At 48.8% G+C, this 24,627-nt stretch overlaps 1 protein-coding gene across 3 annotated transcripts in view; it reads left to right on the top strand.

Moving 5' to 3' along the window:
- Nucleotides 1-24,627, top strand: part of SNX29 (sorting nexin 29) — a 535,216-nt gene that overhangs the window by 107,535 nt on the left and 403,054 nt on the right. For all 3 annotated transcript variants that reach the window (XM_041748281.1, XM_041748280.1, XM_041748282.1), the window contains exons 12-13: nucleotides 18,560-18,623; nucleotides 20,790-20,918. In XM_041748281.1, the coding sequence (XP_041604215.1) occupies nucleotides 18,560-18,623; nucleotides 20,790-20,918 (193 nt within the window). The remainder of the gene's footprint in view (nucleotides 1-18,559; nucleotides 18,624-20,789; nucleotides 20,919-24,627) is intronic.

The raw sequence follows: 24,627 nt of genomic DNA, 5'->3' as shown, positions 1-24,627 counted from the left end.
TTCTTTCATCCATCTTAGTAATGAAGGAACAGAGGCGCAGAAATATGAAAGAGCTTGGGTGCAGTGATAGCACTTGGTACCGAGAAAGTATGGGAGGACTTCTGCCATGGATATTTTTTAAGGCCAAGGATTGATTGATGGCCCCTGGAGGAGATGTAGAAATGTATTAGAAATTGTTAGAAAATGACAGGAAAAAGTCAAATGTTGAACCATAGAGATTTTTCCTATTGATTAATCATTGGCTATTTGTTGTTCCAAAGAGGATAATTGTGGCACTCTGGCCCAGGTGGCAGATGGGCTTGGCATTGGAAGACCAGGATCTTCCTGGACCATCCTAGGATCTTGGTGGCAGGGAAAGTTGACTTTTACTGACCGTATCTGACACTCTTTGAATCACTGATGAAAATGAGGAAGGGGTCAGGCTGAGGCTTGAGGAGAATACCACTTGGCTCTTGGGGCTGGGATGCCAGTGCTGATGCCCTTTTCAAGGGAGATGCCATGCCAAACCACAGGGACGCTTGGTTCGTGGCTTCCATCAGTAAAGATGACTGGGCTGGACTTGACCATGGGAGATTAAGGCAGCAGGTGTGCTAGAAGCACTTGGCTGTTAGTTCTGGCTCCAACCCCTCAACCCTTTGGGGGTCTTGGAAGTATCATGTTGTCCCTTCTTTCAGGAGAGGAATAAGAGGTGTCCAAGCTTGTTGGGGACCTACTATGTCACTATGCTGGCAGGAGCATGGGAGTTTAGCTTTACCTAAATTCCCCAGCAACCCTGTGAGGTGGGTGGTATTATTCCTATGCCCAGGGAGGTTCGGTTTGCTATTCAGTGACCCAGCTGGTGATTACTGGCATGAGGACATGAACCCAGGCTCAATCCGAAGCCTCTGCTCCATCCACCGTGCCAAGGTGTCCCCACAGTCTCTTGGTGGCCTCACTGCTACACTGGCCTTAACCGTCTATGTGCAGGTGCGCATGCCCATACCCAGGAGCTGCCGTCAGCCAGAGCACAGCGAGGACACAGCAGTTAGGAAGCTGTCCCGTTTTCTAGCGGAGAAGCCCAGCACTACAGACGCTAGGAGGTTCCTGGGAGTGACACAAACATTCTTACAGGGCCCAGGCTTTAACCTCTTCAGCCTTGTTTCTTCATTTCTGAAACGGGAGCAATCCCAGCAGTTTGGTTTCTTCACCGTCAGTGAAGTTTCAGGCGCTTTGAGGATGATGGATTGCCGCCCTAAAAGCCAGAATCTGCCTCAAGTGCTGAGCTGGGTGGGAGGTTGTCAGAGCCTCAGGCTCAAGTGTCTGCAACACAGTAGGTGTCGGGTGACCCTCTTCCCACCTCCCTGCTTGGAGGCCTGTCCCCCCCCAGAAGGTCCTGTGGCAGGATAGAGGTGGCAGTGCTACTGGTCACTTGTGCTCAGCCAGTCTCCGCCCTTATGGGGTCCAGCAGCCAGCACCCCATCTCATGTCTCTTGTTGCCCATCTTAGTGTCGAGCATTAGTTTCATTAAGGACTAATTTTTCAGCTGCTCAGGTGAAACTTGGCACAGATTTCTCTAGATGAGTGGGCTTTGCACAGGTGCCCCAGACTGTGGGCCAGGATTAATATAGAGGTAGCGTTCAGTGTTAGCACCTGCCTGCCAGGCCCAGCGACTGGGACAGGAGGGCATTTCATGTGAGAGGTTGGGCTGCTTGACACACCCCTGGTTTCCAGAAGGCTTAGGAGCTAGGCTCCCAGCACGCCTATGGCCCAGACTTTAAAAAACATGCAGCCCGAGCTGACCGCTGTTGCTTCTGAGGAAGCCAAGGTGTCTGGAGGCCACTACTGTGCTGCCAGGCAGACCCGTCAGCCACCTCTCTAGAGCCTGTGGTTCCAGCCCCTTTAAGACAGGCTGGTGGCCTAGGAAGCAGACGATTAACATGAGGTGGCGTTTTCTCTAGAGGCCCAGGGTTTTAGTAAAATGGGCTGAGCACGAGGACTCCTAGAAAGACAAACCACCGCACCTTCATCCTCTTTACAAGATGTTGGTTTCTCTGGGCAGGTAGGACATGTGCATCCAGACCCTCATGCCTTGGCTCGCTTCCCCTTTGAGTCCTGCAGGGGCCTTTTATGTACTTGGGGCAAAAGCCAGATTCCTACTGAGGCCTGTAAAACCCGGCCCTTTTGTCCCCTGTCCTGTGCCTGTCACTTAGCAGCCACACTGACCTTCAGGCAGCTCCTTAGTCACGCAGAGTATGTGCTTGCCTGGTGCCTTCCTTTTCCATGGATGCCCCCCTACCTCCCAACACCTTTCTTTTAACGGGGGTTTTATCCAAATTTCGAGGGGTGCTTGGAAGAAGCCTGGATTGGGGCTCCGGGTGCAGTTCTGTGTTGTGCTCACCATATGACCTTGGGCCAGCTGCAGGGCCTGGGTATGTGCGTTGGGGCAGCATCCCCTGCCCCTGGGTGTGGTGCAGCTGGGGTTAGTGAGCGTGCCGCCTCATGCCTGTGGGTCACCCACAACATCTGGTCCCGTCCTCATGCATTCTTAAGCAGGGAGATTGTGGCTCTTCTGGTCTGCAGCCTGAGTGCTCAGTTGGCTGTTATGGTGCACCCTGGTCTCTCCTGTGGGTTTTCTTGGTGGTGTGGCATTCCCCTGCAGGAATCACTGTGAGTAAGGGATGGGGTTAGCATTTGTAGCTCCTGATGCGAAGAATGCCCAGACTGCGGGTTCAGATGGAAGGGAACTGCGGCCAGGAAGAGTCCTTCAGCCTTTGGAGGAAATAGGTGATGGGGGCCGTGGTCCTCATGCTCTCTTTCTGCTAGGCCTCTGGGGCCGGGATCCCAGGGCCGGCTGCACCATCTGAGAGTGGGAGCATCTGAGAGTGGGAAGGCCTTCCTCTTTGGGTTCTTAGGTCTTGGGAATGGGGATTCAGCATGAAAGAAGGGAGAGCGTTCTCTGGGGTTGCCTTTTATCTTAGGTACAAAATCCTCTGCCGAGTTTGGGGGGACTGTTTGTTTCTTCCAGTTGCTTTTTTTCCTTCTTTCTGCTCCTGTCTGGGAAGGGAGCCAAAAGACACTTAGCTGCCCCTATTTGGCTGCATCTAAGGAAGGTGGTGGTCTCTTCTCCTTTAGAAGATTTAATGTGGGGTGATTTTGCCCTTGGGGGGGTGGGGGGGAGCATGAATAGGTGTTAGGACTGGCCTCTTTCAGCTCTTACTACCACCTGGTGTTCTCCAATAACCTCCTTTAATTCCCATAATGGCTGCAAGAGGGGAATATGGGTCTTGCTGTTTTACAGGTGAGGAAATGGGTTGAGAGGTTAAATCGATCGCCTGAGGTAAAACAGCCAGTAACTGACCTAAACTCATTGGACCATCAAGTTTTCTGGGCTATATTGCACTGTCTCACACTGTCTCAATGACAATGTCCTCCGTCCCATCCTACCGAGTATTTTGTCTCACTTAATCCCCAAGGCCAGCTTGCGGCCTGGGTCATGCGATCCCCTTCTTAACAGGGCACCTGGAAGGCCCAGAGGGAGGATCACTAACTTGGTTCTGAGCGGGATTTGGGCTCTGTGTGGGGCTGCTTCCAGAGATGGCTTCAGCAGCCGAGAGGGCCTGTGTCCATCTAGGGTGCTGGGTGCCGGGGCGGGAGGGGGGCATGCAGGGAGGAGTGTTCTCAGCTGCAAGCACTTGAGAGCTCCTTTTACTGTGCTTTAAGTAAACCTCTTTCCTTCCTAGAACCGGTTGGGAGGTGGGTAGTTGCTGGCATGGTTCAGGTGCTCCGTGCCTCTAAGGATTTGGGTTCTTTCTTCCCCAACTTCCTTACTTTCGAACTGCACTAGAATATTCTGTTAGTTTCAGGTGTATAACATTCAACCATCTTGAGATAATTGTTATCCTAATCCTCTGTTTACTCCCCACCTCTGTGGCAACCACCAGCTTTCCGTGAGAGTCTGTTTTTGTCTTTCTTTCTTGTTTCTTAAATTCCACCTGCAAATTGGTACAGCACTGTGGAAAACAGTTTTTTTTTTGGGGGGGGGGGTTCTTCAAAAAACTTGAATACCACTTGATCCTCTATGCTACTAAGTGTTTACACAGAAAATAAAGACCTTAATTGGAAAAGACACATGCACCCCTGTGTTGACTGCAGGATTATTTATAACCACTGAGACACGGAAGCTTCCCTAAACTTCTTCAGTTGTGTGTTCCATCCTACTGTTTGCCGCCTCGTGTTTGCAAGCTTGTTGCTGCTGTTCTAGATACCATACCCATTTTCAAGCAGGAAACAAGGGAGAAAGGGTAGCTCCTGCTATTTTTTACTAGGAAAATAAAAGGTCCTCCGCCCTAGTCCACTTAGTAGGCTTGGTTTTCTATCTCGCTGACCAGGACTGAGCCACATAGTCCCCTCCAGACTTAAGAAAAGCTGTCAGGTGCTGTGCTAGTCTGGACATTCAGGGAGGATAGGCTTGTTCCTGCTCCTACAGTTCTCCCCCTTGAGCCAGTGGAGGGGGGTGGTGGTCCTCAGGCTGCCCCAAGGTGAAGTATTGGCTTCATCTTCTAGAGTCCCGAAGGCTTCCTGCAGGAGAGGGTGTAAAGGTGAACTAGGGGTGAAAGAGCCCTCCCTTCATGAATGTTCGAGGCCACTGTTCAGTATCCAGTTGCTCTCTTCCTTCAGTCTGGCTAGTCCTGCAAGTCCTTCTGCTCTTAGCTCAGGAGTCTCTGTCACCGGCCCCAGGGGCAGCTTGATCTGTACCTCCCACCTCCTTCCTAGGCCTGTACCACCTACCTCCTTTCTTCTTCCTCCCACCTAGATTTTCTGCCTCATGTTTGAGATGGCCCCCTCTCTGAGTCCCCAGGGTGCTGGGAGGACTGCTTCACTGCACACAGCAGCAGCGGTGGGAAAACCGTACTCGGGGACAACGTGGTGTGCTGGGTGTCCGGAGAATCCAACGCTTGCCATTGCTTGTTGGCCTCTTGTGTTCTGAGTGACTCTTGTCACTCTACCTGTTTGGGCCTCCCCTGCCTTAACTGTAAGACTTGGGAGCATCATTGTACCTGTCCTCCCTGCCATCCATGACTGAGGTGGCAGCTTGTGGGTGGCTATTTAGCCATTAGCCTCCCTTTTTTTTTTTTTTGTTTACAGAGCACTTCCCTGTCCTCTCTCCCATCAAATCGCTTCACTTTGGAGGTAGGGAAATAGTCTGGGCATGTGACATACCCATGGCTGCATGGGAGGGAAGTAGTGGAGCTGGGACTGGTGACACAGACCTGACCTCCACGTGGCAAAGTGTAGAGCAGGACAGCAGATAGCCGCTTGACTCTGTCTGGTGTGAGATTGGCCTATGTCCTCCGTAGCTGTGTGCTTCTAATTAATTGCAGATTATGTGTGTGAATCTGTCTGAGAATTGGCCACACGTAGGATATCACAGCCTGAGGGCGGAAGGAAGCTGTGCAGCTGATGTCTTAATTATTTATGGGTATTTCTTGTGCAATTAATCTTCCTTGCGTCACTTAACCCCACCACTCCACTGTGCGTGAGGCCAATTGCAGCAGATGTCGGTGTGGCCACCCTCGGGGCCGTAGCAGGCCTGGTGCTTTAGACAGGTCCGGGTCACATTTATGCTGGTTGCCTGGGGCCATCCAGCCAAATGCAGCTAGCCGGCAGGGAAGGAGCAGATGACGGGGATGTCTGATGCTCTAGATTAGCTTGCAGGAGTCAGAAACTGGAAAGGTCCCTCTGCTGTTTCCAAAGAAGCTTGGCATTGCAGAGCTAGGAGTCTAGAGGACCAGCTTGTCTAAACAGCTCATTTGATAGATGGGACACCTGAGACACCGAGTGGCCATGAAATACCTCAAGGACCTGGCCGCTTAGCAGCTGAACCAGCCAAGGACCTGGAATCCTTACTTGTTACCTGTCTCATCTCCCATCTTTGCTTCCATCCTCTTCTCGTCCTGTGAGTCTCCCAGCCTGCTGGCTACTGACTCCAGTGCCAGCTCACTGTAGGTTCCAGGATGTGGCTTCTGGGGTAGGACTCTGTTGGTTGCAGGTGATAGGAACGAGCTCTAGTCAAGGGAGTATTCCTTCTCCTGCCTCTAGCACATGGGAACATCATTGCATTTAGATGGCACTGGCAGCCTTGGGTCAGGCAGTCCGGCCTCCCTCCTCCTCTGTTAGTAGAGGAGTAATGAGGAGCTAGGGAAAGCATGTCCTTGACCTCTGGCCCAGCTGACTCTGCCTAGAACCTGCTGAGGCTTTGAGTCTGATGAAAATCGAGAATGTTAATCTTTTTGGGGGAGTGTGAGTGGGGGGGAATGCAGAATACAGCTGGTATGGAGCCCTGGCCTCTTTCTGATATGCCACTGTGGGGTTGGGGAGACTGTAGGTATCACATGGTAGTTGTGGGTCTCAATGTAGGTGGTCTGGGTTCTGGTCTGTTTCCTTATTGATGAAATGGGTTTGATTATAGAACCTGTTTCATGAGACTGTTGAGAGGGCTTAATGAGACCACTTTTGCAATGTTTCACCTGATGTCTGGTATGAGGACGCCTGCATCCTGCTAGCTACTGTTACTGGCAGAGCCCTTTGTGGTTTTTCCATCTGTAAAATGGGGCATGACCCCATCAGCCCCATGAAGTAAGGAACTCTTTGGCTCCTTTAATGCAGCCAAGCCCTGACCGTTGCTCCAAAGTTAGCAGTAGATGCAAAGTTGCTGCGTGCAGGAGACTGCTAGACTTCTGGCAGTCTCCTCGGCATCAGCTGTTCCCTTTTGGCTTGCTCCCAGTCACACTGACCCCGAGCCACCTCTGGGGGTGCTGTGTCCCCTTTAATGTTCTAGCCCCAACGTAAACACCTGAGAGCAGGCTGAAGTGGTTAATCAGACTTCTTTGAGTGTTAGGGTACCTGCTTTGTCCCCTTTCCCTGAAGGGGGAAAGCTCCACAAGTTCCCCAGAGAAACCGTGGCGATCCTTCAGGACAAAGGACTGTGTCTTCTCCATCCGGTTCTGCAGTGTAGTGATGGGGAACACAGGCTCCCTGCACAGCAGGCTTCCCGGTTTCCCAGTTGTGTGATTCTGAGTAAGTGACTTAGTCTCTCTCAGCCTTTATTGGACTCCTAAAAAAGCTGTGCTGGACAGAACAGGGTGGGGTGTCCTCTTGCCCCTTGATTTACGGTGGTATGTGAATGTCATGGATGCTGACAGGATCTTGGTCAGTCCCAAGAGACCATCTCCAGGGAGGACCTCCTCATGGTGTCACATGTTTGTGACATTGTGGGAGCTGAGAATTCTGGCAGTGGTATCTCTGGAGTAGTGGGGAGGGCATGGTGCTACCATCTTTGTGTTCCTTATGGTCAAAAACCTTTCTATAGTAAGGATTGTGCTTACCACCACCGCAGAGGAGGAGCCTGGTTTCTCCATTTACCCAGGGCTTATGGACCCGTGTGGCTTAGGAGTCAGGCCAATAAAACCTCAGGCAGGTATGGGGCCCAGCGGGTAAGATGTATCTGTCCCAAGAGCTTCTGATGTAGTTTTTGCTGGGCTGTACTGCACAACACAGGGCAGGTGGGTATGTGGAATCTCACAGGCACAGCAGTAAGATGGCCCAAGTTCTCAGTGGTGCCAGCAGGAGTACCTTGGTAGAATGTCCACCTCCTTATGGGACCTGCTGATCTAGCTGTTTTGCAGCGAAAAGCAGGTAGGCCCTGCTTTGTACAGCTTTGCGTTTATCTGACACCATCTAATTAACACCTGAATTCCACTTGTCGCCTTAAAACCAGACACTGGACTGGTTTTTACTCTCACTGGGCCTTTTTAATAAAATGCTCCAGCCCATAACTAGTGCTTCCTACAAATGGAAGGAGAGAGGGCGAGGTCTGTAGGCCGGTGAAGTAAACCACCTGCCGCCTCCTGCAATGATTACCTCTTAGGTGAGTAGCTGTCTTCTGCTCCTTCCGTCTCCACTGCCCAACTCCTCCAGAATCTATTTTTAACTGTATCTGTAGTGATTTCTTGCTTTAAAGTATACTTGCAGTGAATAATGATGAAAGTAAGAATAAGAGTTGACTGTGCTGGGTGCTGAGGGCCTGGCTATCTACTACACACATCTGAATCTCCTGTGAGATGCAGTGAGTGTAAACAACTCTACTGCCTCCCTGCAGGGGGGAAAAGGCTCTGCAGTTCTCCAGAAAGTGCAGAATTACCCTGTGGCCCCGCAGTTCTGCTCCCAGGTGCCTACTGTGAAGAGTTGATCATGGAGACTTTAACAAGTATGTGTACACAAATGTTCATGCGGCACTAGTGACAGTCACCAAGGGTAGAAGTGGCTCACATGTCCATCAAAGGATGAAAGATGGACCAAATGTGCTTATCCCTACCATGGAAGGGTGTGAGGCCATAAAAAGGAATGAGCCCTAGTACGTGTTCCGATGTGGGTGGACCTCGGAAACCTAAGTGGACTAGACCAGGAACAGAAGGTTACCTGTTGTAGGACTGGAAGTGTGGACATTCTGGGAGAGGAAATTGCACAGAGCCAGAATGCAGATGAGCAGGTGCTGGGGACACTGGGGTGGCAGGTAGTGTGGGAGAAATTGCTTCTTGGGCGAGGGGTTTTACTTTGGAGGGGTCTAGTTTCACAACTAGAACAAGGTGCTGGCTGTGTGATGCTGAGTGTGCTGGGCACGGCTCAGTTGGTCACTTTAAGGTTGGTTTCACATTATGGGACATTCATCTCCATACTTTATTAACAAAAGCCATGACTATACTCCCTCTATCTACATTCTCATAAGTTCCTCCATTCTATTTCTTCTCCTTGAAGCAACCTTTACAACCGCTTTTAGTTCTTAAGGCAGATACTTCTTTAAAACTGAATGATGTGCTGATGGCTTTTTCTTTTTAACTTTGGAGAATAAATGTACAGATTGTTCTTGACTTGATCTGAAAAAAGTGTAAGGGTATGAACTTGAGACCCCGCCCCCAGCCCCTGAGCCACTCCTAACCTGACAGTTAGTATGTATTCTGCTGTTGTCTTTTCTAGGTCTTTCATTTTTTAAAAGATTTTTGAGAGCAGGAGTGGAGGGAGGGGCAGAGGGAGAAGCAGGCTCCCCACTGAGCAGGGAGCCCAATGTGTGGTTTAATCCCAGGACCCTGGGATCATGACCTGAGCTGAAGGCAGACACTTCACTGACTGAGCCCCCCCAGGCACCCCTTTTCTAGGTATTTCTCAGTGGAGTGGGGCACTGGGATTCTTGTCGATTCCCAAATCCATTACTTTGAGGTTCCTGGGGAGTTTCCTGGGGTTTCCAGTCTCTGCTTCCAGTCCCTTCCAATTCCATACTTGTGACATTCTCTGTGAGACCTTTTTTTTTTGTTTTTGTTTTTTTTTTAAAATGGCTATACCTACGTACCCTGCCGTTTGCAAGCTGATAGCATGGTGATCAAGAACTCCAGCTTCAGAGCAGATCTCAGAGTGGTGGCCCATAGCCATGATGTGCTGAGCCTGCCTGATGAGAGCCTTGTCAACTGTATTTAACATCAGATTTGCATAAAAAACGTGGTTGCTGGCTTCTCTTGACCAATCAGAACTGGTGGTAGCCTGGGACAGTGGACTGGAGACAGGGGCTGCTGCTGTGGTGGGGCCACCTTCTCCCTTCTTCCAGCTGGCCCCACATCCCTTTGAGGACTTCACTGTGTTCACTGCCATAACTTGTGGGACTTATCTGCTTTTGCTTTTGGGACACTTGCCTTAAAGTTTGCATTAAAGTTGCTGTAAATACACTGCTGTAAGTACATGAGTATGTATACAAATGAGCGCGAACCCCAAAATTTCACATGTGCAGAAGGTGGTAAAGATTTAGAACTTGATCATTCTTGTATTTTTCTTTACCTTGTGATTTTTCTTTTTTCCTCATTTTATCCCCATGGGCTCATTTTGTCACCTCATTTTGTCCCCATGGGCTCCTCAAACCTTTTCTTCTGGATTATGTAGAAACAGTTTTAAGGGTGAGGTGAGGTGGAGATTTTAATTAGATTCCTGATTTTTTTTTTTTCCCCCATAGTAGGCAGAGGTTGGGAGAGGGGAGGCTATATGCTGGGGATTTGAGTCTTGAGTGTGCCCCATCCCGGGGTCTGGCTCCAGCTGACCCTGCCAGTGCAGGTCAGGGGCAAGCTTCCCAGGGAGGCTGACCAGGGTAGGGCCTTGTCCTACCAACTCCCAGCTCCATAGCCTGCAGCAGGTACCTTTTTTTGGGTCTTTGCTTCCCCATTCATAGAATTGGTGTACTAGGCCTTGCTTCTCTGGAGGTAGTGGGAATCCAAGGAGATTGTGGCCAGAGCGTGCTCTTTCCTGGCTGGGCACACAGGAAATGCAGCAGGGTCGCCGCTGGCCCTTGGAGCATTGGCAACACGTATGGGGGGTACCTCCGCCCCACAGTCTTAACAAATCACAAAGTAGAAACCCTGAGTAGTCAGGAGGAGGCCAGAAACAGAACAAAAGGCAGCAAGGGCCTGATGGATTTTTGAAGTTAAAGTGGAGCTCGATATAGTTTATCCTTTCTCCTGGAGATGAGCGGGAGTGGGTAGGCAGGAAAAGATATAAAAAGCAGTAAGTTAAGTTTGAAAAATGACGGTGTAGGTTAAGTATATAGCCGTAGAAGCATATTATTTATTTCTGTGCCTGTGCCCTCGTGAGCTCTCTCTTTAAATATAACGGAGTATGGGCCCCAGGGGAGCATTTGTAAAGGCTCTTTGAGGTCTTTGGGAAGAGATGCTATATAAAGGCAAAGAATTATTATACAGATCTATGTATATGTGAGAGTGTGCATGCGCGTGCACCCATACGTCCCGATAGACTACATCTAGTTATCTTAGTCCTTACGTTTTTCTCCCTCTTAAAGTGATCTTTGAACTCCTTTTTAAAAATTAATCTCCAGATCATTTCCCCTGCCTAGAGGGCCTTCAGTGGCTGAATATATGGGCAGGCACTCCTTCTGCCGCTGTCACTGCCCCAGTACTTCACATAGCCGCCTCCGACACCGTCATCCCTTGACGAAGGGTGTTATCTGTAGTGTGTGTCTGCATCTGTGCTGGTCCCTGCTCTGATGATCTGTTGGAAATTTGAGATCCGTGTGGGTGGATTCATGTGCCGAGGAGGAGGGGAATGGTCCAGTTTTATGGCCTGGTGATGATAGAAGAATTTGCCTTCCCTTGCATTCCCAAGACCCATTGGAAAAAGCTGGGTTTGAGCCTTAGTCTCTGTCCCTGGGGCAGGAAATTACAGCTGTGCATGGGGTGGTTAGTGTTTTCCGGATAGGCCTTGAATGTACTAACTATTAAGCACAGTTGATGTTTCTGTCTGGCCCATCCCATGCTTCTCTGTTCCTGGAGATGAGCAGACTTCAGCAGTGGGCCCCAATCGCTCATTAATTCATCCCACCCTTCATGCATTCTTTAGGTCTTGGGTGTACTGTGGACAGGGGCTGGAGCAGGTGGGAGGCCCCCAGTTCTGGCCACCTCTCCCCCCATTCTCTGGGGGTGGAAGGCTTGTATAGATGCTTTCATGCTAGTATAGACAAGGTGTGACAGGGCCTTAGGGAAAGGGGTCTTGTTGACTCCGTTGGCTGTGAGGACTTGGAATGGTTGAGGTTTGGGACACAAGAGCATGATAGTAGGAGCTCCCAGGGGCCTGGGTGCTGGGAGGAGTCAGGCAGGAGCTGGGGTGGCAATTCCTTGTGCCTGTGAAACTCCTGTGGCTTTGGTCTCTGCAAGTCACCCTCAGAGAGCTATGTTGGCTGCTACATTTGTGCACTTACAGACCAAGTCAGCCAATGGTGAGTTTACCAGATCCATAGGGATTCTTCTCACAATTTGGGTTTCTCTCTGTCTTTGCCCCAGTGTCAGGCAGCAGGGCTTTATGGCTCATGTTTGACACTCCAGACGCCAGCCCCTTTGGGAAACTCTGTATTTTCTCTGTGCTGGGTTTGCCTGCAGGGTTTTTACTGGCTCCTCTTTGGCATACTTGAGCTCCTGTATTTGTCAGCTCCTTGGTCCCTGGCTTGGCCAGCTGTCCTCAGCTCAGCTTTCAGCACATGAATCTTGGTAGAACAACTTCGAACCGTTTGTTCTTGGCCAGATGTATCTTCTTCCACCATTCCTTTATCTCTAGTCAGAGACTGGCCCATCCCAAACTTCTGGAGGACCCCCTCTGATTGGCTCTGTTTGAAGTAACCAGCTGTCCTACATCTCCCTGCCTGTAGCTGGAGGCCTGTGGGGTCAGAGTCTTGAGGAGGGGTTGTGAATAAGACTGGCTCCTTGACTGCCAGGTACCTATCCTGGCTCCTTGACTGCTACTGCCTGTGGGCGAGGGCCTCACAGAAGAGGTGATCCCTGCCTGAAACCCAAAGGAGGTTCCAAGTCCTTTAGGACAGCCTGCGCCAAGACCCAGAAGCATGAGAGAAGGGGAATGGGTCCGTTCTGTGAGACCGAGCAGGGAGGAGTGCAGGAGATGGGCAAGGTGTGAACCACCTTGGGGACTATGGTCCATGCTTGCTGGGGCTTCGGACATGTATGGGATGCAGGCGATGGTTGAACCCTAGGTAGGCACAGCTGCCTCTGGGGAACCAACAAAGACCATGAAGCCCAACAAAGACTATCCAGGGCAGGAGGCTGAATGGACAGCCGGAGGGACCAGCAGCATAGCTGAGGAGACCTCTGAAGGGTTTGGGGGGAGGGATCCATAGGGTCTGAGGCAGCAGTTACCCAGCCGGCTCACATCTATTTCAGCTTGGTCGACAGGCTTAGTGGGGTCCAGCCTGTGAGCTCCACTGCCGGGCATGAATGTCTGGCAGGCCCCACTACCTCCAGGCCTGAATCAGATGGTTGGCCATGGAGGAGTAGAGGCCAGAGTTTCTGGACAGTTCTCCTAAGACCAATAAACTTTTCCTATAAAGGGCCAGATGATACATATTTCAGGCACACAGGACCCTCCCTTCCTGTCCCAACAACTCAGCTTTGCTTTTGTTGCACAAAGGCAGCCAAAGACTATTTGAGAATGGGTGAGTGAGTGTGGCTAAATTCTAGTAAAACTTCTGCCGTCCCCTGCTCTATCCTGTGAGGCTGGCAGTGTGAGCAGCAGTGTTCAGCCAAGGGGGGTTGCCTGGGGTCCCAGAATGAGGATTTGAGGGATCTGGGATTTCATGAGAAAACCTGTTTGTTTGTTTTTCCCCTGCTTTGCCTGTTGGCTGCCTTCGAACAGTGTCAAGTTTCCATAATGGATCAGTTTTTTTGTTAGACGGGCCCTTGATGGGCAGAGTTTTTTTTTTTTTTTTTTTAAGATTTTATTTATTTATCAATGAGACACACACACAGAGGCAGAGGGAGAAGCAGGCCCCATGCAGGGAGCCTGACGTGGGACTCGATCCCGGATTTCCAGGATCACGCCCAGGGCTGAAGGCAGGTGCTAAACCACTGAGCCACCCAGGGATTCCCCTCCCCCCCTGCCTCTTTTTGATGGGAAGAGTTTTTAAAAAAACAAAATGTAATTTTTTTCATGGACTTGTTTGCTTTCGCGTTAAGGCCTCTGTTGTTGCAAGATGGCATAAATGTTTGTTCACATATTTCTAAGTGTTTTATGGCCACACTTCACATTTAAATGATTCCATTTGAAATGTGGATACATAACAGAAGCAGACATGTAAGTCTTGTTTCTTGCTCCTAAAATGGTTCCTTGCCCTGGTAACATTTATGGACGAATCCATCTTTCCACAGTGATTTGAAATGTTGCTCTTTATCTCAGATCATTTTCTTGGGGTTAAAGCGAACCTTCTCCTGTGTACTTGGCCGGATTTGCTAGTCAGTTCTCTGAAGCCAGGCAAGGAATCAATTTTTGAGGTGGTTGGTCCTTTGCCCTCAGCCTTGGGTGAGGGAGACCGTGGCTCAGTCAGACTGTGTGGAGGCTGCAGAGCAGAGAGGCTGGTCCGTGGGCACTTGAAATGTGTGTTGTGGCAGGTAATGAAGAAAACCGCAATGCTAGAGACTAAACCAGTAATGGGATGTGCGTTGCTGGGGGAGAAGAGAGAAAATTATAAGGTAGGGAGTGCCTCTGCCGGTGTGTGTCACTAGTGCTCTGGCAAATACCATATTTACATGGTCTATGAAAACCAACCCCAGTGTTACTCACTGGCTTTGCTGCTTCAGAAAAGTCAGCAGGGTGGAGGTGTATGAAAGTAAAGTCTGTCCCCAGCATTTGTTAGCAGATAGCCGCTAACTTGGGGCATTTCCTCCTTTGTGGGGACCATGAATGAATGTGCTGTGATGGTGTCATGGGGAGGGTGGGAGGGATTGTCTGACAGCCTTGTTTTTACTTCTGATGCTGGTATCCGAGGATGATGAGCTCGGCCTTGGTCATCCCACTGTTTCTCACGGGTGACTCCTGTGTGGTGTGGTTGGGCCCCCTTCAAGGTGAGCCTGTGGCCAGGCTCTCTCATTCCAGTTACATGGCTCTTCTTTGCTAGAAGAGCATTAATGTTTTCTGGAACTTTCTGGGACTTGCTGGGGACTGTTGCTTCCTCCAGGCTGTCTTTCACCTGTGGAATATGCAGGTTTTAGCTGCAAAGTCTGAGAGGCAGTATCTGGGATCCCTTTGTGCCATGCCCCCAGAACCCAGACACTCTGTCTCCTCTAAGTGACACCTCATTCTGTAGGTCTGATTTCCCACGTTTCCCATGGTGATCTTGTTTGACACATCAGAAAATTCTATTATCTAGTCTGCTGCTCTAGGGCTTAGACCACTTTTAAAAAAAAATCTTATTTCCCAAGGTTGAGGTGCATAGGAACTCTGTAAAATCTCATAACTCCTGAAAATGTGCTCAGTTGAACCAACTCCTACTTCGGCAGTCACTTGTACCTTATCCCTGTCTTTCTGTCCCCTGCTGTTGAAGGAAAACGTACTAAGTATGGTGATAGGTAACCATTGCTATAGTGCCACCAGGCGTTAAGTGGCTGAGCTGGGGTTTGAAGTAGGATCTGCCCAGCCCAGGAGCCTGTTGATGGCAGTGCTTCATGGGTTGTGCTCCTGTCATTGGCGTGGAAGGTTCTTGAACCCATACCGGACCACCTTGCCCTTCCCAGATCCCCACTAAAGCAAATTCTCTCTACCTGTTGTGGAAAATGCCTTTGGCAGGACCAATTCTTGGCATTCGGGTGTGGAAGGTGACTTTCAGACCCCCTAGCCTTGTCCCAGTGTGGGTTTCTTCTCTTTACTGAGTGCCCCATTAGGTGGTTGTGAAAATTGAGACCAGACTTGCCAGATGCGGATACTTTACACGTAGAAAGTGGTTATCACGTGGCAGCTGTTACTCTTGTTAGTTTCCATGGTATTGTAGTTGGGTATGAATAGTGTGTCTAGACCACTCATTGTCCATGAACCTTGACTAAGCATCTAATGGGTTGGACCTCTGGGGACCCAAGGTGTGTGATGTGTTGTGCATCTTTAAGGATTTGTAAGCCAATTGCGAGAGATAGGTGGTTAATTGTACACATTCTGCAACTTATTGAGGGGTGGGCAAATCCTGGAGGGTTTCCTAGATGACATGCCTTTTCATCTGGGCCTGAAGAAGGGGGCTGGGTTTTATAAGACTGCAAGTTGGACATAACATTAGAAAAAACCAATTCTGACCATGAATCCCAGCAACTTGTGGATAGGGTTAAAATGGTGCAGTTAAAATCATCCCGGAGAGTCTCTCAGGAAGGCCTCTGGTCAGAGGCTGCAGCCCCCAGTAAAGGGGCTGGCGATGCCTGGTGACAACCAGGAGGGGGCATGACGCAGACATCTCAGCATAAGGCTCCTGTGTGTGGGTGGTGAAGTGCTCCCTCCAGCAGAGGCTTGGCAGAGGCACAGGGGGACTGAGCAGTCCAGGGCACCCCATGCTGTGCTGTGGCGGCGGAGGTGCCCTGCTGTGCACATGTGCTCTGCAGGGTGCTCCTGCTGCTTAGATCCAGTGCACATGGCTCATTAGTATAAATCAGACATGTATGTCACGTGTGGCCACAGAACAGAAGGCTTACAGATAGTGTAGTTTCTCCAGAGAGGATTTCTCTGGGGTTGGGGGAGGGAGGATAGACAAGTGGAGCACAGGGGGTTTTAGGGACAGCAAGACTATTTTATGTGCTACTATAATGGCAGACACACATCAGTACCATTGTCCAAACTCCGAGAGTACTCTACCAAGGGCAAGCCGTGATGTTAACCTGGGGGTGGTTACAGTGTGTCTGTGCAGGCTCATCATTCATAACCAATGTCCCCTATGGTGGGGAGGCTGTGCCTGGAAAAGGCGGGGGTACAGGGAGGGTGCACGGAAAAGCTCCATGCGTTCAGATCAGCCATGGACCAAAAATGGCTTTAAAAAATAAGTCTGTTGAAGAAAAAAAAATTTCACCTCTTCCAGCCTCATGGAGCAACTCTCACTGCAAATGCATATCCTCTTCTTCCATCCTTATGTGAAGTTTGGACTGATAGAGAACCCCGGTGGGGAGGTGGCTTGGTAGGAAAACTCTGGATTCAAGCAGTCCTTGGAGTACAGGAGCGATTTCAGGTCGCTGGCCTCTGGTGCTGGGTTTCTTGAAGAGAAAAGCCAAATAGATCTTAGCCTGTCCTTGGTCTTTATTTTTCCCCTTTCATGGCCATGGTGTCATAGAACAGATTACTGGGTGGTTTGTGTGTGGCTCCCCACTGCCCCACCCCATTTTTCAGTTTAAACTGCATACGTTGATGTTCTTCTAAGGTGATAATGCTCCCTGCTGCAGTGTGTAAGAGGCAGTGCTTTACCATAGCGCCATCCCATCCCCTCTGTCCTCGGAACCTTCTGGCACCCCAGGGAGTTGGGAAGGTGGGTGCTGATTTTGCTTCTCATACCTGAGGGAGAATGAGAGACTGGTATGAACCTGAGAGCCAGACCCAGTTACCTGGTCAAGTTTGGAAGGCAAAGTCCTATAGACCCTGTTTCATGATAGGCATATGGGAATGGGTATTGTCCTCCTTTAAAGACCTTCCTTAAGTGAGTTGGGAGCTGGGCTCCCTTCTTGGGAAGGTACCTTGTAGGTGCTCAGTGGGTGTTTAAGGAGCACGCACTCTGCAGCTTTATCTGCTTCGTGAGCTGGTTCTTGTCTCCCGGGGGCGGTGGGGCAGTTCAGCCCCTTTGGTCTCATTAGGCTTCAAACTCTTCCTAACCTTACTTCCCTCCTTCTTAATCTTGCCACCATCCTTACTCTTACCCTTTTAAGGTAACTGCTTTTTCTGCTTATTTATTTTTCTAATTTTTCAAATGTTGAAAGGTTGGAAGGATCATGTGTGACTTGGATCTTACAACGTGTGGCAGGAGCTGTGCCCCTCTGGTCCTGGCTGTGGCCTTATTTCTGGACACGCCTTGTTTCTGGACCTTGCACACGTGTGACCTGGGTCTCCTCCCTGGCCCTCCCACCTTCTGCCAGTGCTGGTGTCTTCATGGCAGTGTCCCCCTGGAGTCTGAGAACTCGGTTTTGATCCAGTTATGGACTAATGTCCCTGTGAGGCCTCTGTAAAATCCAAGTTCTTCCATCTGCACATGTGACTGGTAGCAGTTACTGTCTCCTGGGGTCCAGCGCAGAGTTTAGGATTGGGGAGATTTGGATTCAAATTTTAGTGCTGTCAGTATTTAATCTGTTTGAGCTCATTAGCACACCCATAAAACGGCCTATCGTGGTTGCCACATGGCTCTGTGCACTCACTGGATGTGTAATTTTGGCTGTGAGCTTTCCAGCAGCCAATCCCAAGAGGGAAACAGAATTTCACAGGATTTGTTAGGGAGGGAAAAAATAAAACTAGGTCTTTCGGAGAAATCCAGAAGTTCTACGTCTTGAGATCTGAGTGATAACGGTAAACAGCGTCTTTAATACGTGAATGGATTCTGACAACAGTTAAGTTTGGAGGTAGGAAAGTTGCATGCTTATTTAAAAGCATGGTTTCCTATCAGTGAATTCTTTCCTAAGTTGAAGATCCCCACAGGAGTAGCACCTGTAGGTCAAGACTGTGTATTGGGGAGGCCCCACCCCTTTCTAGTGTCACCTGTACTAATGAGAGAAGTCCATGTAGGAAAACCAGAGCTCTTAGGTTTTACTAAGTGTTTCTAAGGTTTACTAAGTGTTTCTATGTCCATGTGGAGCCAAATGGCACTTGATCAGCTCTCTCTTCTGTTGATAAACAGCTGTACCTGGGAATAGATCGTTGTTCAAAGCAGATATGGTCCAGTAGTAGGGGTTCAGAAAAGTGTGTAGAAGCTGCAAGACTGTCTTTTTCCGTAGCAGTGCAGAGTATGCTCCCTGAAGAGAGCCCTCCACACACCTCACTGTGCCCTCCCCTCCCGTTTTGTGTGGCTAATAAGTGATCAGCTGTGCTCATTGGGTCTTTCAGACTGAACAGGAATTAATTTTGAAAGGGAAAATGGAACTTGTCTAGACAGCTTGCCCTAAATAGCACATAATCCAGCTTGATGAAGGAATGGTGAAATGGGCGGGGTCTGCTGAGTAATCTCGACTGTGCTTTCTTCCCTTAGGTGAACTTCGACAAGCCATCGTGGCCATGATGAACAGGAAAGATGAGCTGGAAGAGGAGAACAGGTATCCTGATTTTTTCAGGCTTGAGGAATAGTCTCTTTGACATTAAACCTCCGGGACGAAGAATATCACAGATGAAGGAAATCTTGCTTTGACAAGATTGTGACCAACGATCTCCTTTTGTGAGGATGTACCTCTTTAGCACTGGGAGGGGATGAAAGCCTTCCAATCATGGCTCTACCTTAGAACAAACTAAGGATTTGGTAAAGCAATCTTCCTGAACTTTTTTTTTTTTAAAGGAGACTCTGAGATACAATTCACATATTATGTAATCGGCCTATTTAAAGGGTACAGTTCAGTGTTTGCACACATGTGCAGCCGTCTCCAAGGTCCACTTCTAGAATGTGTTCACCTCAAAAGCACCCCATACCTATTAGCTGTCTTCCTCTGCCCCTCACCCCCCAACACAAAGCAGGCTTTTGAGTAACCTTTTATTTGAAGGCCTGTCTTCCCATGTCCTGAGCACTCAGATACTTAGTTTTCTCAAAGCAGGGATACCTAGGGCAAGATGGTATTTGACTTCTTTTTGGCTTGTTCAGAACAAACAAGCCCAATTGCAGATAGTGAGAAGGTAAAGACTTTAATTGTTTTGGGTTCCCTGTTGAAAACAATGGTAGCTGCTTGCCCGTGTGAGCTCTGCTGCTCCCCTCTGGTGGCCTTGACTATGAGCTTCTCAACTGTGACCTTGTCTTGGCCTCAGGGCAGTTGGTGGAGGGATTTGCCTGCAGTTGTAGGTTAGGCTTCCCAAGCCATTGTTTGTCTCCCTGGGGGTCAGGGGACATGCGCCCTTGGGTCTGCATGTGTGCATTCCTGTTGCTTCCTTGTTCTCCTACTCCGAGCAGCAAGCAGGAATTAAGTGTCCACCGTGACAGGCAATCATGATTGTCCTTCGTAAACCTTACTGTGGGCCCTGCTCAACAAGCTTCTTCCTCCTCCTCTACGAAAACACATAAAAGAAAAACAAGCATGATTTCTAAAACAAAAGATAATTTTTTAAAAAAAGGAATCTCGAGACAGCACAATTGTCCAACTAAGAAACTTTAAATGAAGGGCTTGTAGATACTACAGGATTCTTTTTCTTTGCTCTAGCTGGAGCTGTTCTCTTGGAAGAAACTGTAGGTTTTGTCTTACCTTGTGAAGAACAATAGTTATAGTCAATTTCTCCTTCCAGTGGGGGGAAAAACAGTCACACCATGTTTGTGTCGGGGTTGCAGGCCTCAAGAAGGGAATATTTTCAAAGCCCTAAAGGAACTGCGGATTTCAGAGTTGAGTTGAGTGATGGAATGGGGTGTGTGTGTGTGTGTGTGTGTGTGTGTGCGCGCGCGCGCGCGCAAAACTCCCAGTCCCACTTCTGCTTATATCCTGATGTCACCTGTACACTAGGTTTGGGATGTAGGGGCCCCAAAGTCAGTAAGTGCTCTCTGGAAAGGTCCATTCGAGGTCCAGTGAAGTACAGTCAGAACCTTGTTTGGCTTACTTCTCGGTGGCTAATCATGGCCCTTTCTGGAACAGCTTCTGTCTTGTCTGCTTTACAAGACCAAGGATGACGGAGAAGTGAATGTTATTTGGAGTATTAACTCTCAAGCATAGTACAGAGCAGGATCCCTGCATTGTGAACCCAGGTAATGCTATAAAACACTAGGTCTGCCCGTGTCACCTGGAGATGGTGGATAGGATGCCAGTGTGCTTTGTGGGTAGAAGAGGAAGTGAGAGGAGGCCTCTGTCCGTATTCTACTCTTTCAGCTCACGGGACACTTGGGGCCTGTCCTGGCATCTCTTCCCTGGTTAAATCTCTTCTCTGATTCAGCTGTGACAAAATGATCTTCATTTCATGTGTGGCCTCTCTGGGTGGCATGCCTTGAAAGGAGCTTGCCTGGGGGTCTCTCCACTCTTTGCCTTTAATTTTGCTGGCCACAGCTATGGTGTGTATGTGTGTGTGTGTGTGGGGGGGGGGCAGGGAGGGGGGGCGGGGCGTGCGCCACAGAGCCTGGGCCACATCCTGGTTCTTCCTCAGAGGCACATGAGCAGACTTAGGTATCTCTGTAAATCACTTCACATGAGATAGACTGGAACACAGGTTCATACAGACCCTTTGTGGAAAATGAAGGGGTGTGTTTTGGTGCGGCCATCTCCACTGGCCATGTCTGAACAGATGGCCCCTCTGCCCAGGTCTTTGCGGAACCTGCTTGACGGTGAGATGGAGCACTCTGCGGCCCTGCGGCAGGAGGTGGACACCTTGAAAAAGAAGGTGGCTGAGCAGGAAGAGAGGCACGTCCTGAAGATCCAGGCGCTGGCAAGGTAGGGGGGGCAGAGGGCCTGACAAGTGGGTGTGGCAGCGGAGCTTTGTGCAAACCTCAAGCACACCCTTCCCTGGCACTTTTTTTTTTTTTTTTTTTTAAGATTTATTTATTCCTGAGAGACACACAGAGGCAGAGACACAGGCAGAGGGAGAAGCAGGCTCCATGCAGGGAGCCCCATGTGGGACTCAATTCTGGAACTCTGGGATCATGACCTGAGCTGAAGGCTGATGCTCAATTGCTGAGCCACCCAGGTGTCCCTTCCCTGGCACTTTAAATTAATCAACAAAAAAGACCAAAGGAAAACTATACATTTGAAATTTTAACTTACAATTACTGAATGATATACACGCATATGGTTCAAACTATAAAAAGTACACAGCATTAAATGATGCAGTCCCCCTCGAGCGGGCAGTGGTCAGTCCAGAGATGTTCCACGCATGTCCTTTGTTTTGTCTTTTCACTTACCTCTCCTCCCTTCCTTTGACCTCTGTGAAACATGGTCCTTTATTCCACCCCCACTCATTGGACATCATACAGATGCTTCTGTACTGCAGTACTGGGGCCACTGCCTTTCCAATAGTTTCTGATCTCTCATCTATACTAGAGTTGATCTGACCAGGATGCTGACAGCCAGGCATTGGAAGTGGCTTGTGATCATTTCCTAATACTGTTTGTAATGATGCCACAGTGCATAACCTTTGTGTTTGTCACTCTGTTCTATATTTGTTAGAAAAATTCCTTGAGGTAGAATTGCTGGGTCAAAGTGCAGTAGTTTTCTAAGGTACATAGAGGTCAACGCCTCCTCTGCCCCCCATCCCCAACCTCTGAGGCTGAGCTCACTGTCCCAGCAGGAGCAGGTGGGAAGGCCTGCTTCTACTCAGCTGTGCCTACAAAGGTCAGGCCCCATTTCTGGGTCCCTGGTAATGTAACCTGGTAAGGTGAAAAGTGGCATTGGCATAATGGTTTGCATCTGCAACTTCCTAATGAAGAGTACAGTTGAGTGTGTTCTTAGTGAAAAGCCATTTTATTTCCTTTCCTGTGATTTAGTTTATATCTTATTAAGGAAAGCTCACAATCTCAAGTCCCATAAAAATGTGGATTTTCCTGAATTTGTTCACATGCAAACATTTTTATGTACTGCACTTAAAATCTATAACTGTCATTTCTTAGTCTGCTTCTCTGAAGCACTTACATTTTATGTTAGTGGCTTTTATATGCCCAGATATGGCATTGCATTGAGCTAATGTACCACATTAAAATAATTCCCATTTGTTGGACATTTGAGTTCTTTCCTGTTAGGTAGGATAAACAGTTTATCAGTGGTTCTTTAAAGCTGCTTTATTATTTATTTATTTATTTTTTTAAGATTATACTTATTAATTCATGAGAGACACCCAGAGAGAGGCAGAGACACAGGCAGAGCAAGAAGCAGGCTTCAGGTAGGGAGCCCGATGTGGGACTCCATCCTGGAACTCCAGGATCACTCCCTGAGCTGAAAGCAGACGCTCAATCCCTGAGCCACCCAGGCATCCCATATTTACTTATTTTTAAAGGTTTTATTTATTTATTCATTCGTGAGAGACAGAGGCAGAGACCTAGGCAGAGGGAGAAGCAGGCTACCTGTAGGGGGCCTGATGTGGGACTGGATCATGCCCTGAGCCAAAGGCAGATGCTGAACCACTGAGCCACCCAGCCTCCCCTAAAGCTACTTTAAAATGAGACCAGGATGGGGCTCCTGGGTAGCTCAGTCAGTTACGCAGCCAACTCTTGATCTCAGCCTGTGTTGGTCTCTGTGCTCAGCAGACAGCCTGCTTGAGATGCTCACTCCTTCTGCCCCTCCTCCTGCTTGTGCCTCTGCTCACCCTCTGGAAAGAATAAATCTTGGGGAAAGGCCAGGAGATGATGTCCTGTGGATGTGCAGGGAGTCCAGAGTCCTGTCATTCATAGCAGCATTACTGCCCTGGTTCTGCCCCGTGATGTGTGTGGCGCTAATGGAATTGTTACGTATATGTTCTTTGAAAGTTGGCACAATGATCTATTTTTAATTAGAACTCTGCTTTCTTCATACTTGAAAATGACCTCTCAAGACCTCATGATGCATCTCAATGCATCAGGCAGTTGAAGGACAATGACAGGCACAGTACTTGGCATTTTCTCCACTGGACCACCATTTTGCCTTGGCCATGCCAGGGTTCTGTCATATAATTGTGTTTATGATAAAGGCTGAAGTCTATAAACACTCTGGTTCTGCTATTCATGGTCATCTGGGGGTTGTATTAGGGGTCTGCTTAGCTTTGAGTCCCCACTCTGTTCCTGGCAGATTATGCATCTCTGGGTGATTGAACATCAGCAAGTGTTCATTTCCTTGTTAAGGAAATAGGATGATGATCTGCACCAGAAAGGACAAAATTCAAAAGGGCATGAGGCTCTGGACATGAGAGTTGAGTATATTTTATAGTTAGTGTGTTTAATATAGGATAATTCTGGGGGAATTGTAGATCATGAATGGAATAGATGAACCTAATTTCCTAAGCAGTCTTTATTTTAAAGATTTTATTTATTTATTCATGAGACACACACACACACACACACACACACACACAGAGAGAGAGAGAGAGAGAGAGAGAGAGAGAGAGAGAGAAAGAGAGAGAGGGGCAGAGTCACAGGCAGAGGGAGAAGCAGGCTCCATACTCGATCCCGGGTCTCCAGGATCACACCCTGGGCCAAAGGCAGTGCTAAACCGCTGGGCAACCCGGGCGGTTTAACCCCATTTGAACAGTGGGTAGCTAAGAGTTGAAGGTGCCTGAAAGTTTGCAGAAAGAACACCTATGAAATTGCACACAGTTAAGCGGGAGACAACAAGGATGCAAATGGAACAGCTGGATGTGTGAGTTTTTTTTTTTTTTAAGATTTTATTTATTTAAAAAAAAAAGATTTTATTTTTTCATGAGAGACAGAGAGAGAGAGATAGAGAGAGAGAGAGAGAGAGAGAGAGAGAGGGAGGGAGGGAGAAGCAGGCTCCATGCAGGGAGCCTGATTCAGGACTCGATCCTGAGGCTCCAGGATCACGTCCTGGGCTGAGGGCAGGCACTAAACTACTGAGCCACCCAGGGATCCCCTGGATGTGTGTTTTGATACAGCCCAACTGCTGACCTGTTCCAGAGAGTTCCTCTGTTAGTTGTTGGAACTCTCTTACTGCTCCTTGCCCCAGAAGGAGAGCTATCAGTGTTGCCGGATGGTAGAGGTGTGTGGTCAGTTGTTGCTTGTGAGCCTGGGATGCGGTTGACTACGTGCCTGCACTGGGGCTGTTCTGTTCTCATGTCCTCTTGTGTTCAGGTGGCAGGTGTCACAGTGGAGGTGGTTTAGTCTAGTAGTTGGTGGCACGGATTCCAGCGTTGGCCTGTGGGAGTTGAATCATGGCTTTGCTGCTGCATTATTGTATGAGCTTGAGCAAGTGACTTCCTTGTTTCCTTAACTGTAAGAGGAGGTTAAGAAAATCTGGACCTCACAGTTGTTGCAGGATAAAGTGAGAGTCTGTGTGGTGGCTCAGTCAATGTGCTTCATAAGTGCTCAATAAATGTTAATTATCATTATCTTTTTTTTCTTGAGTACAATAATTATATTACTAAGAAACCTTATCTAATCAAAACCTGAATTTTAATTTGGCAATGGTGCAGAAAGAATTAAATGCTAGGCTATTTCAGACC

The sequence above is a fragment of the Vulpes lagopus genome, chromosome 3 (assembly GCF_018345385.1).
Source record: "Vulpes lagopus strain Blue_001 chromosome 3, ASM1834538v1, whole genome shotgun sequence".
NCBI classification, from domain to species: Eukaryota; Metazoa; Chordata; class Mammalia; order Carnivora; family Canidae; genus Vulpes; species Vulpes lagopus.
The sequence above is the reverse complement of the archived record's forward strand: the minus strand, read 5'-3'. Positions and strand labels throughout refer to the sequence as shown.